We start from the raw sequence: 14,625 nt of genomic DNA, 5'->3' as shown, positions 1-14,625 counted from the left end.
TATTCAAGTCACTCCGGTGGGTTTTTTAGAAAGGAACATTTGCACTGAAAATAGATACCACCTTCTCTCTCAGTTGCTTGTAATGCCCAAAGTCACACTTCCTAATAGCATTAACACAGATGTGCATTTGGATATGGCATTGCTGCCTTTTCAGCGATCTCATTTCCCCAGCTTATTTATATTTGTGTGTATTTTTATCCTTGTGTAAAAAGAAAAGGCTTGGTGTTTCTCTTAACACGTTTGAAAATGTCATTTTCAGAAATGGTCCACTAATTAATATTTTAATCTTTCCACACCAGGGGAATAATTTTCACTCAGAAAATAGCATTTGAGATTACTTAATTTCAATTCAGAGGCCGTTACTGTATCCTCTTCAAGCTATTACACTAAAATTAGCTTTTCAGAGACAAACTTCCTTTCTTTTAGAGACAAAATATTCCTAAAAATAACAAATTACAGACAAATTGATGGTTGTCTAGTAAAAGGATTCACTTTCCTGTCTGGGAGCACCGTTTCTTAACACAGTTACTAGATGCTACCATTATAACTCACAATCTTCTGTTGTATATAAATGTTGTCACACTTCCAGCATCATCTGCCTCAACAATGTCACAACTTCTATTAAGAGGAACTTTGAGAAAAACGTTTCAGCTTTTTTTTTTTAGAAAATGTTATAGAAAAATCTTACTCTGTCCAACAGAATAAACCATTACAAATTCTTTTAGCATTTTTTAGATGCTCAGAGTTCACACAGATTGAGGAGGTTGAGTAATTCAATGAAAGAGAAATCTACCACAGGTTAATATTTAATATACAGAGACATCTTTGGCTGCAAGCTTAAAGTAGCTTCTTGAAAATTGAAGGTGGCTGCACTTCTACTACGGATGAACATTTTACTCTTTCAGATGCATTCAAATCTGTTCAAGACATCCTCCTTTGGGAATTTAAAGTTTACACATCATCAACTACTGAATTTCCACATTTTAGTAGCCTAATCCCACAAATATTCAGTCTGCCCTGCCCTTGATTCAGGGATGGCCGAAAACTTCCTTGCAATTGCAGCTTCCAGGTCATGCCAGCCTGAGGCAACACTATACAGGGCGAGTAGTCTTTTGTTGTGCTGTCCATAGAATCATAGAATGGTTTCAGTTGGAAGGGACCTTAAAGATCATCTAGTTCCAAGCCCACTGCCACAGGCAGAGATACCTTTCTGCTAGACCAGGTTGCTCAAGGCCTCATCCAATCTGGCCTTAAACACTGCCAGGGAGGGCGCATCCACAGCTTCTCTGGGCAACCCATGCCAGTGTCTCACCATCCTCACAGGAAAAAGTTTCTTCCCAATATCTAATCTAAATCTACCCTCTTCCAGTTTAAAACCGTTACGCCTCATCCTATCACTACATGCCCTTGTTAAAAGTCCCCTTCCAGCTTTCCTGTACACCCCCTGAGGTACTGGAAGGCTGCTATGAGGTCTCCCCAGAGCCTTCTCTTCTCCAGGTTGAACAGCCCCAACTCTCTCAGCCTGTCTTCATAGGAGAGGTGCTCCAGCCCTCTGATCATCTTCGTGGCCCTCCTCTGGACTCGTTCCAACAGCTCCATGTCCTTCTTGTGTTGGGGGCCCCAGAGCTGAATGCAGTACTCCAGGTGGGGTCTCAGGAGAGCAGAGTAGAGGGGGAGAATCACCTCCCTCGACCTGCTGGCCGCGCTGCTTTTGATGCAGCCCAGGATATGATTTGCCTTCTGGGCTGCAAGCGCACATTGCCGGCTCATGGTGAGCTTCTCATGAATCAACATCCTCAAGTACTTCTCAGGGCTGTTCTCAATCCATTCTCTGCCCAGCCTGTATTTGTGCTTGGGATTGCCCCGCCACACATGCATGTCTCCTGTCCCTGTCCGCCCTTTAATCCTGACCCATAAGCTCTCCATCAGCTCCTCCTCCATCCCCAGGTAGAGCTCCATGTACTCAAACTGATCATTGACATAGAGCGCAACACCCCCTCCTCGTCTCCCCTGCCTGTCCTTCCTAAAAAGCCTGTATCCCTCCATTCCAATGCTCCAGTCTTCAGAGCCATCCCACCATGTCTCTGTGATGTCAATAAGATCATAGCCTTGCAGGTATGCGCACATCTCTAGCTCCTCTTGTTTGCTCCCCATGCTCCATACGTTTGCATAGAGCATTATTGACACAGCAGTATTGAGAATAGTGATCTGCAAGAATGCAAAAAGCAGGAGAGAGTTGGCTGGGATAAGAAGACTTGGAAAAGGACAGGGAAGAAAGGTGAGATGGGGAATGGGAGTAGGGAGAGAATTCTGCAGCCAGAGAAGGAATGGGAACTGGTGGTGCTGAGACTGAAATAAGAATCAAAACACTCATTACAGGTAACTAGGGTAAAAATAACTCCCACACTTGGCAGGGGGTCTGCGTGTCCTTTCTCACTAGAATGTGCATATCTGAAGTAAAAAACACATATAAAGTATGAAATGGAGACTGTTACATCGCTGAATATGAAATACTTCCTGCAATAGTGGTTACTGGTCACTCAGTTTTAGAAAATGTTTACAACAGAAAAAGCAACTGTTCCCAAGCATCTGAACAAGAAAGATTCCAGATAACTTCCCCTTTGAAGAGAATTCAAAAGCACTGAGATCAGACGGTTTAAAAATAAATAAACAAGTATTGAAATTAGGTACAAAATAGAAAACTGATCATTCTTCCTGCAAAATACGGTGAGACTATGAAAATCACTTCCAGAGGATAACACTGAAGTTAAACTCTTAGCAAACACACAGATGAAATGATGGTATTTCTACTGATAAATAATATGTAGGATTATTCCCATTATTATAAGACAATGGTTGAAAGTCACAGTGAATATTAGATTTAAACCTGAACACCTTTAGATGAAAATTTGTAACTTCAAGAAAGCAGCCCAGCACCAGCTGTGAAGGGCAGGATACCCTGTTACTGGCTATTTCCACCTTTTTTTTCCCCCCCAATGATTTTGCAGCAGTACTCCTGGAGTTCAGACGTAGTCTTTGAGGTCAAATTTAGATTGGACGAGGTTGGTGGAGGTCCTCTGGTATAATACCAGCTCCGAACAGGGACAGATTCAAAGCTGCATCTCATTGAAATACTGCTTCACCCTGCAGAGAACTGACATCCCCTTCCTTGGTTAGATGAGAATGAACCTGGAGGTGCCCAAAGCTATCAAGCCCTTTCACATGGATATCAGTGGCAAAGGTTGACTCGGTGAACTGCAACGAAGGGAATCTAAGGTCAAAATGGACTTTGGGTCTGAGCGTTACGGCACTTAGATTAAAAAGGTATTTTCCAGGTTTAATGGTCTTCAATTCGGTTTCTGTGACAGCATAAGGGAAACTTAAGAGTATTTACAAACCTGTTAAAATATGTTGTGTCAAAGACTGTTTTTTATAAGCAATGCATATCCTGTTACTAGACTAATACCAAAACCAGAAAGAAATAGCATGCTCCCCACTTCCGAGTCCACACATGGTTACCATCAGCATTTATAAGTAATTCTCCCAGTAAGTCACCTTTCTGCAGAGAAGGTTTGGGAAAATCCAGATTTTTAAAAATAAAAATAAAAAAAAATCAGGCCTTACTTTTCCGAAAAGAGAACACAGAACATTTAAGGTTTTAACCTTTCCTGCTACAGCCAGATTTTCATGCCCAATAATTTCTTTTTATTAACAATACCCAAATGCTTTTAAAGCTTGGTAGCAAAACCAGTCTGAAAATTAAGACACCGTATACTAACTCACATGTAGTGAGTTAATTTTGGCAGTTATCAGGCTCCAAAACCAGGAGTTTATAATGGAAATGCTGACACTGTATCAGTGAGAATGGCACCACTATAAAAAGATCGTTCAAAATCATTATTTTCAGTAGGGTGAAATAGGGCAGTTTCTGAGCTGGAATGAGGAAAGCATTTGTGTGCCACTTTTCTGATGCCTTGGGAAAAACAAAAAGAAAAAAAATCCTTCAACTGACATAATGGGCTACTCTAAACATAAAATACAAACAAACCATAAGTCTGAATATCAATAGTAAAATATAAAGCATGAAAAAGCTCATCTACAGGAAAGATATTCAGCTAAACTGCTTAACATTTGCTACTCAACGTAGCATCTGTTCTCAAAAATCAGTGCCAACTGACCAGATTAGGTGCTGAACTATTTCTGTAATGATACGGAGGGTTAGAATAATGTGTGAAAAGTTGTGCAGCTTCCTTAGTAGCCTTATTAACAGCTAGCTTACTATGAAGTGAGTCACTGAAGTGCATTTACGCATTTCCTTACTTGCTCTTCTTTCTCTTTCCTGTCCCAAATCCTTTCGTCCTCTAAATAATAAAAGTACTTACATTTAGGTACTATAGCTACTAGATGACCACTTCCTTGCACATGGTACAGTACGTTGCGTTCTTTATTATGCCAGTCATTATTCTGCCTGACTTCATTAGCTTTCTTCAGCTGAAGCATTTAAGATTAATGAGGCATTTGTTCTCAATCAAGGCACTTCGTACGAATACAGTTAACACTTTCAGGAGCCATGCAAATGACTTATTTAATATTATTTGATTTTGTAATTGTTTTGGGGGGTTGATTTATGGCTATTTTTTGTCCATTAGCATAGACAAATCACTCTTCTCTTTTGTCAATAATTGTTATCAAACAGGACCTACTGCCTAGTAGAATGTAAAGTTATGTTATGTTAACATGGATCCAAGTGCATCCTGAAAGGTGAAAATTTGACATAAAATATTGTAAAGCAAACTACTTCAGCTACTTAGAAACTCTGCAACTGCTAGAAAACAGTATGCCTCGGAATCTCAAAAGCAGTTTCCCTGATGATATAAAATAGAATCTTCATCAAAGAAAAGTCTGGCTCTGTGAATCTGAGTCCACTTAAGCATTTTTCTATTTCCATATTTTAATGATGTTCATAGTTAGCATTCACACGTAATACAGTTTCATTTAGCTATTAATACAGCTTTCATTTCTATAGTGCTCTCATACTTCAGTGCTTTGCAAAATCATACTGATACACAAAAACCCAGTAGAGATCAAATTTTCTATAAAGTTAACACAACTGCCAGGAGTTTAAGAAAGTATCATTTAACAGAACTAAAACCAATACTTAATTCTGTAAGCAGAGGACTGAGATGGAACTTTCTCTCTTAAGAAATTAATTCTGAACTTTGAACCAATGTTTGTATCAATGTTTCATAACTTCCATTTTATTCTCCACTGCACAAAAATTTTCTTTCTCTTTGTTTTCCAATCAACCTTCCCTTCAAGATTTAAAGCCTTACCCAGAAGGGAATTCCTCAGACAGGTCTTCCTCAGCTAAATATCTTCCTTCTAGGAATCAATGTGAAGAGGAAGGAAAATTACTTCAGGCATTGAGGAAGTTGGAGTTTCAGGGAGTAGGTTACTTTCTGATAATTAAATCTTCCCATTTTGTGCACTTTTCTGATGCAAGAATTGAATTTTTGAAGGCATGTGGATATATATTTCCCACAGTGAGTCAAATCTGTTTCACACCTTCTGCAACAGCTGCAGTTTTTAGGAATGCTTATCCTGAACAAGAATTTAGATTAATACAATTTTTTTCATTTGTTTCACACAGAAATTTGAAGTCTGAACCATGTTAGTTGTAATGTAAAATACACTCACTCTATACTCCCTACAGCAAAAAAAATGTCATGCAAATAAGTAATTTTCTTTAGTTATGTCTCCCTCTCCAGAGACACACATGATACTACAATTTAAAATACAGCAATTTCAGATACAATTAAAATATCACATATATAACAACAGACATAGTAAAATTTAAACAAATTAAAAAACTGATTCACAAAAGAAACTTATGCATATAATTCAAAGGTAGCATAGAGCTTTCAGCAGCAGGTTGGCACAACTAATATAAATTGCAGGTTTTTAAAACAGAATGTAGTACTCTGGGCAGCAGTACATCCAATTAAGTTGTCTTTTTTTATAGATGCATAGAAGATTGGTTAAAAAACCCCACACTTATCTTAAGTATAATGCTAAGATTGGCCAAAAGTATTGTACTATTTTGAAGTGTAAGCTGTTAGGATAATCCAAGGTTATTGTCCAAACACTGAAGAGAGAGAAACATGATCCTAAAATGACAAATAGGAGCCAAATAAGTATCAGGAATTCTTAATCGTGATGATGTCAGCAATGAGGTTCCATATAAGCAAAAATACAATAAAAAATTTAATATGTATATCAAATTGATAATTTTTTCTTCAAAGATAACTACAGTCTATTGCGCTACAATGAATAATACTATTCAAACTGGCCAAAGAGAACCACAGAAAAAAAGAAACTTCAGTGTCTATTTTTACCTTCTCCCTCAAGGCGCAATCAAGTCTGCTTCAACTATTCCTGACAAATGTTTGCCTAACGTTTTTTAAAATCGTGAACAAGTAGATTCTACAAAATCTATATATATCTTATTCCAGTAGTTCATTTTTAGAGATAAAAATTCACAAAATTTCCTCGTACTAACATAAACTTCCACTGATGCAGTTTAAAGCTGCTACAAGTCATCTTGTCCCTAAAATGAGAGAATGGCAATTGATTGTGTTCATCTTTGCCATACACATACAATTTTAGATGAGGGAATGCTACTTATTTCCTTTCTGTCTTCCCCTGGCTCTATTAAGAAGGTTAATTCTTTTCAATTCTCCCTTATGGAATGAGTAACAGAATTTTGGTTTTGGGTTTTTTTTCAATTTCAGTTGTACCTCTGGTTTTCTTCCATCCCACTTAGCTTCATGTTTTTTTGAACCACGTGTGTTCACTCTTAGACACTGTTCTTCTGCTGGACTCTGATCAAAGCTGAAGAGAGCAGAAAAGACTGTTCCATGTGTTTTTCAGGCTTTACTTCCAGTACAAGGCTTAAACAACCTGGTGTGCTGTTTCAAGTTCTATAGAACTGATGACTTATGTTTAGTTTGTGACCAGAGTGGTCACCACCGCAGTTGGCAGCAGGAGCTACTGCTTAGGTAGGCACTCCCATGTTATATGTGCATAACTGGTAATTCCTCTCTTAAGTATTGTACCTATCTCTGTCAAATTCCATATGATTTATTTTACACCATTTTTTCAATATAGTAATATTACTATTGTCCTACAAACTAGCAGGATCCAATCTGAAACAGTAATCCTATCCCAAATTAGTAAACCTCAGCCTACAGAAAGCCCAAGGCCCTTGGTTCTTACAGAAAATGCATCAGGAATGCATATTAATCCTTTCACTTTATTGAAATATTAAAATAACTGAAGAAAATAATATTTTGAATAATATCTGAAACACACCTGATAGTTGTGAAAAAGCCTTTGATATATTTTGTAAGTTTAAGACCTTGGTAGCTTCACATGAAATATACTCTCCCGTCTCCTGTGCAATTATCTTAAATTACTTAAAGCAGACCAGTCTAGATTTCCACGTATGTTCCACAAGGACATGAAAAGTAATCAGCAAATAATGCACAGAACTTTATCATTCCCTTAGTGATTTTAAGAAGCTGATGAGAATGATGGCTGGTGGCCTGAGATACAGAGGGTTGAGAGCAACTCCATATTCCTATACGTTTGGCAACAATTGATTTACATCATATCCCTTCTGTTGCTTGAATATCAGAATTTAAAACACTAACAAAAGCCTGTGAAAGTTACGATGCATGAAATCTTTTGCTTATTCCCATGAGCTGTCATAGTGAAAAATCAGTTGGTTTGGTCTTAAATACATATCTCTCTGAACTCTGTCATTGTCTAGGTGTTTAGAAATTGATAGATTCATCACTTGTTTTGTATTCCTCTTGGAATCCAAGATAGGTTGAATGCCACATAATTCCTTGGGTCACTCATTTCCCGCCTTTTTAAAAAGCAACATTAAATTTTCCAGGCTGCTGGCACCTCACCAAAGCTCTCCAAACTCTCAGAGATAATCACTAATAGTTCTGAGATTGCTTCAGCATCTCAAGAGTTTTGAAAGATCCTACTAGTAAAAAAGAATAAGTGAATTGGGTAACATTCATGTATGAGTAAATAGCAGAGCGTTATTCACATCCTTGAAACTGTTGGATTTTTGCTATTTAACTCGCGTAGCAGATGCCTACTATCTGTCAGTCCTACATCTTTCAGCCAACAAAGAACAGTTCACATTGACATGTGAACGACACGTAATAACAAAGAATACAAGATAGCAGACTATGGAGGACAAGTTTTAAGTAAATTTAATACTCGTGAGGTCTATTCAATCTTCAACACCTTATTAAAACACCCCAACTGAATGACAACTTATGACATTAAGAATGTGAATTTTACTCCACAAATGTATCTGAATGAAGAGCTCTCCTGGGGCATAAGTTCATTTCACTCAGGTCACCAAATCAGAGCTATAGAGAGATGAAGTTGTCAGCACTAACGATTTAGCTGTGTAGTAATCAATACACATAGAAAATCACAGCAATTCAGTTAAATATACGCTAGCCAAAGCTTACATTAAATAAATTGTTCAAGTGAGCAACACATACTGTCTAGACTTTGCACAGTGAAAATGGTGCTCCATTTCACTCCTACCACCTTCTTTTTACCTAACACATAAAACTCCAGAAATTCACTGAGTCTTCTCTCTCATTCCTAGAGTGTGCTTTTGCAAAAATTCAATACAAAACCTCTTCACATAAAATTTTCATTCAGCTATTTTCTACATGTTTTTGATGTCTCTTCCATTGCTTCATCTTGTCTCCTTAAATAATTTGGTCAAAAAGTACTCTCCCTAAAAAACAGATCTTCCTTGTTTTCAGAAACATACATGCATCATAACAGAATAAAACTAAACCTATTCAGTGCAAATTCACTAAAATGTGCATAGCTCTCAAATTTGCACTGTCCTTCAGTGCAAATTTTTCCCCTAAACATTTGTCAAAGAAAAATCTCGGTAAAATCAAGCTTTCACCTCCTTCCCAACATTTTCCTTTTTCTATCATATTACCAAATTCCCCCTGTATTGCCCCATAGTGAATGTAAATGAGTCAAGCCAGTCATTATCTCACTATTTTGGTTCTTTAACCTATCACAGCGCTATCTGAATGTCCTCTTCACTTCAAGAACATTTTGTAAAATAATCTGAAAACCCCTGAATAATTTTAGAATCCTTTCTAAAACACAGCATTAACAAATTATAAGACTGAATTTTATTTTACTACTTTTCAGTTACTTTTGATTTTAAAACATGCGCTATAGTCAAAAGACACTCTCCAAATTTCCCCTCAAATGTATTATTGTTATATTGCAGTTAACATCAGATTCAAAGGCAATGTTCTAAATTTTTCCGTGTTTTTAACAAAAATAGCTGATTCAGTCCTATTGCTGTCATACACCATATTTCATGAATAAGAATGTTATCTGTAGAATTCCCATACTTGCATGTCATAGCTATATCTCCCTTGAAAAGAAATTAACAAAACTTTTTGATAGAGCAGCAGGGCTTTCTAACTCTGTTTGTTTAACTGATAATTTTATTCTGAGTTAATGGCAACCTGTCACTTGTTGTGACAGATATGCTTTTCCCCTCAACCTTCTCCTGACTCTAAACAGTAGTCACAAAAGCAGTTCAGGACATCCTGAAACTCACGATTGTCTGATAAGGAAGCAATAACAAGGTTTTCTGGTTACCAATGAAAGATGAAAATTGGATTTTACCTAGTAAGAATACCTTTCCTACTAAAATGACAACAGTTTACAGAGACAGAAATTGATTCAATAAATATTTTAATAGCTATTCACTGAGAGAACACATTATAGATGGACTATATTTTTGGAATGTGCAGTTCTAAGTCACTTTTTTTCCTTTTGTTTTCCTCAGCTCAGGTAATATGTGGATTAAAAATATCAGTTCCTCTTTTGTTTCCTTAACTCTTAGCATTCACAAAAGAACCTTAAAATGTTGACAGTGCACAAAAGGAAAATCAAATTGTTTGTATTTATTGTTACTTCCAGTTTGCTAATGCTAGGACCCTGAATTTCTTACAGGTGACTTCCATAATTGCAAGAAATGATGTTTGACAAAGCAATATTTTCCAGTAGTTTGAATTCTCATTTCTTTTTCAACATATCTAAAAATTTTATGATGTCATTTAAGGATTTACATTTTTAAGGCACCTGAAATATCTGCTTTTAATTCAACAACTGATAGAAGAAAAGCTATGTTGCCATCAAAACCGACTATCACATTTCCTCATGCTGCTTTAAGGAAAATATTAGATGACTTTGCAGGGCAATTGACAGATTGGTGAAATGTAAAATTTTAAACCTTTTTTTTAAAAGAGTATATGTTTAGGGATTCTATGAACTATTAATTTATTGCCTATTTACTCCTTGCTGTATAAAACTATTTTATACTTTTTTTTTTTAATAAAACAATAGGCATTTAGGAGCTTCACAACTGAAACTTTTTTCTGCTTACACAGTGCAGTAAACCTTAAATGCTGTAAAATATCAGTTTCATTCTTGACTGTAATTTATTATTCTCTTTCCCTTTCTCTGTTCTCCAGCTGCCCACATGTACAAATCAAGAGTCTAAAATATTTAGAGGAAATCTCATTTTTCCTCTCTCTTATATGCATTTAAATTTTCAGTTGTTTCCTTGAACAATGTTTCACATACAATTATATTCTGTTAGCCAATCCTTTTCTTGAGTGTATAAACCTACTCCAAGTTTGTCTATCAAAATGCTATTACATTTTACATTGAAATCTAATCATATTTTACAAATAATTTTTTCCCAGCAAGTGTGTGTTTAGGAAAAAATACACAGGCTACATTCCACATGCAATCATGCATGTGCTTCTTTTTTTTTTTTTTCTTTCACCTCTAACATGCTAGATAACTAAATAACATGTGAAACTTACGGCTGTCCAGGCTTCCTTTCTGCATCGAGAACACAACCATTCATTATGGATTTCATGAGAAGGAACACCATAGCAACCTAGAATAAGAGAGCTGGAGTGATTAATATATTCTGCCTTTCTATCTATGATGTCATAAAATTCAACTGTTTCTAAACACTAGTAAATCACACTTCCTGTGACCAAGGAGATTATTCCAATCTAGCTTTACTGCTAGTTCCATAGTCTATGAAATATATAAATTAGACACACAGACACTCTTCCCAAAACTCAAAAAAAAAAACAAACCAAAAACCCCTCAAAACCCACCAAACTGAAAATCAAAACAAACAAACAAAAACCCCAGACACCAAAAAAAACCAGACCATAGGGAATGTCTTATTTTCTGACAGTTCAATAGCAAATCACCAATTCTCCCTGCAGTAAAAATGTACAACTTGAATTAATGTACTGACACTTATTCTATACAATTATACTGCACTTCCATGTAAGAATTTCACATGGACTTCCTAGAGTTAACTGTTCTAGTCCTACTGTCAGTAGAAGATATTGCAGAAAATCCATGCATTCATCAGGCACTCTTGAAATAAAAAAGAATGCAAGGTGAAGGAAATTCCTGCATACCTAAAGTCAATACCAATATTCACAAGTCCTCAAATCCAGCAGGATTTCACCCTGACTACGTAATAAGGACATACTAACAACACACAGTGGTTTAAAATATGAGAAGCTGTCCAGGTTTCATTGGGATTTTGTTTCAGTTTGTGGCCAGCCATGGTGATCAAGGCCCTTGTCAGTTAAACTCAGGTGTATTCTATGTCATTAACATCAAGTTCATTATAAAAGGGAAAGCTTGCTGGGGAGAGGTAGGGCTGTTTTTGCTCTCTTCTCTTCTCCCTTATTCCCCATGGTTGCTATTCCTCAAATGACTTGACAGTGCTCTGTAGATAAGTATAATTTTGTGTGTTTTGTGTTGTTATTGATATAGGTTTCTTTATTTTATTAAATCTGTCTAACTTCAAAACCATGAGTCTCCCTCCTTTTCCCAATTCCCTTCCTTGGTCAGGGAGAGGACATTGGTTGAGAGAAAAACTGTTTATTGTTTAGCCCGGGGTATGGGCTAAACGAAGACAGAAGTAAAAGAGGAATTTAACAGCTCAGAATTGAAAAAAAGAATCAGAAGTTTGTGATTATTGACAGTTTACAGAAAAGTTAATTCTTCACTGTTTTCACAGCTATCATTAACATGGAATAGAAAATGTAACATAGTTTTAAAAAAAAATTTAGCCAGTGATTGAAGTATTACATATGGAAATGTTCTTCAGGTACTTTTAAAGACCTACTAGAAGCCTAGTTAACTATTATTTATCAATAAAACGAAATTTGAAGTTACATTTCCACCAACGGAACAATTAGTTTATTTACTTGCATGGACCCGTACACAACACTTCGCACAGGAAATCAGAAGACTTGTTCCATCTTCTTCAATAAAGGCATTTGATGGATAGTTTTCAGTGTTTTCTTCACTATAAATAAAACACATCTCTGGAATAAGAGGTTTAGTCTTTTCATTTTCAGCCATCAATGTTTCTGCTGAGTTTGCTTCCCCAAAAGCAGGACTTTCTTCATCATGATTGTCTGGCTGGAAAACAAACAAAATTTATATTTAAGTAAAAGAAAGAAGAGTTTGTCTTACTCTTCCTTTTGACAATGATAAAATGAATTCTCCCCTCCCAGCTCTTGCACTGACAATGTAACAGTTTTATGAGAAAATTAACTGCTTCTACGTATCTATCACAGTCATTCTATAGTTCCTTGATTGTTCAAATAACGCTGAAATCTAGAATAGCACTTAGCCTGCAAACTATTGTTATTGCAGCTGTATTCAATGATGTTGTACTTCTGTCTCCCTTTGACCCCTTTAACTGGGTCCAGTGCAATACAAGTTTTCTTCCTAGTTCCCATGCTGAGGAGATTGCAGTTTAGCAGCTTCAGAATTAGTACCATAGTACTACGGCAGCATTTTTAGCTGACTTTTGACACAGGAATTCCACAAGCCAGTATCAAACAGTGCTCTGCATTAGATTGTTTCTATGGGAGTACTATTCCCGAGAAAGCCAGAGTACTGTGAAAACCCTTGTTTCTTCAACACTGAGGGAAGGAAATATAGAAGAGGCTCCAATAAAAAGCATTTGAAGATGGACATATAAGGAAACAGCAAAAAGATACAAACCTATGTGAATTCACCACCTCCAAAATTGTAACTTCAAGGGCAAGCACACATACACTAACACCAATCCTACATAAACCCTAACAGAAGGCATACACTGTCTGCAACCAAGGATAAGCATGAGTGAACAGAGTATCAGTTCTAATTTTAACAGTGAGTTTATTTACTTCTCATATAAATCAAATGCACAAGCTTATCTTATTTCTAATTTACTGGAAATTAAGTAGCTGCGCACTATTTTGCACTTCACCGAGAGACAGAGCTGTTAGGATCTTGCTTACCTTGTAGTATGGCATGAGAAGAGTACAAACGGCACAGCATGGTTCCTTTTTTGCACAAGCTGCATTGTATTCTTTTTCAGCATTGAAATTGGGTACTCTAGTCTGCCAAAGGTAGACCAGAGGCTTGGCCCATGTCTCTGTCTCTTGAATTTCCTCTTCAATTAAGGTAGTCTCAGGCAGTTCTTAAAGACAAAAACAACTGGTTACATTGTAGTCCTGAAATTAAGGCAAACAACAATGATTTTGTCATGTGTGCTAACAATGAAGATAAAACAATGCTATAAGAAGTCTGTGTGTGAATGGAAATGCAGAAGTTTAAAAGAATTATTCATCAGAACAAGCACAAAAAAAGTGCTCTGATACCTGTGTCATGAGCTGACTACTCCACATAGAGCATAAGAAAGTATGTCACTAGCTCTACAGTTCACAATTTATATTCATATCTACAACATTACATCTCACTCTCCCACTCCTTAATTCCTCCAGCCTCTACCCCCTATCCCTCCATGCACTCTGCCCTAAATTCCTTACAGATGGAACATATTGCATCATACCAAGCAGCACCAGACAAATCACTCCATTCACCCAGAATGGCACCTCTCAACTCTTTATGGAAACTGACACTCTTTTTCCAGAGGGAAAAAAGAGACAATGTTATAGCCAGGGAGTAATGGGGAAGAATCAGATCTAAAATGTAGCTGGACATACATGCTGGACCCCACTACAGGAAAAACTATTTGGTAATATCAGTGACCTGTTCTGGATGTTGTAAAAATTTGTTTGACTTATTATCAGTGTTTCTTTCCGTGCAGGACTCCATAAAGGTAACTTCATGAAATTAAAAGCCTCTAGAGATGCTGGGAAATAAAATCAGACTGAAACTCAAAGAGTTTTTCAGTAAGTTATTCAACAGAAGTAATCTAAAAATGTAATCATTTCCTCTTGAGAAAGATGTGGAAAAGGGAAAGCTGTGAAAGGAGACTGGGTGTAAAACCCTTGCCCTGGTGAAATCAATAGCATAATTATTAATGATCCAGTTGTCAACACCAGCCTAGTCACATGTTTGAGCTGCTTGGAGACCTCAAGGTATCTTCACAGCAATCTAGTGACTTTTCCACCTGCGAAATACACAGATTATGAGAAGGGA

At 36.7% G+C, this 14,625-nt stretch overlaps 1 protein-coding gene across 1 annotated transcript in view; it reads right to left on the bottom strand.

Moving 5' to 3' along the window:
* LOC137676957 (lysine-specific demethylase 4C-like) overlaps positions 1-14,625 on the bottom strand; it is a 231,841-nt gene that overhangs the window by 96,828 nt on the left and 120,388 nt on the right. The window contains exons 8-10 of the mRNA XM_068424161.1: positions 13,479-13,660; positions 12,393-12,609; positions 10,971-11,047 (exon numbers count right to left, since the gene is read on the bottom strand). Of these exons, the coding sequence (XP_068280262.1) occupies positions 10,971-11,047; positions 12,393-12,609; positions 13,479-13,660 (476 nt within the window). The remainder of the gene's footprint in view (positions 1-10,970; positions 11,048-12,392; positions 12,610-13,478; positions 13,661-14,625) is intronic.

Source organism: Nyctibius grandis, chromosome Z (genome assembly GCF_013368605.1).
Source record: "Nyctibius grandis isolate bNycGra1 chromosome Z, bNycGra1.pri, whole genome shotgun sequence".
NCBI lineage: Eukaryota > Metazoa > Chordata > Aves > Nyctibiiformes > Nyctibiidae > Nyctibius > Nyctibius grandis.
Note: the sequence above shows the minus strand (reverse complement) of the source record. Positions and strands in the feature narration are given on the sequence as shown.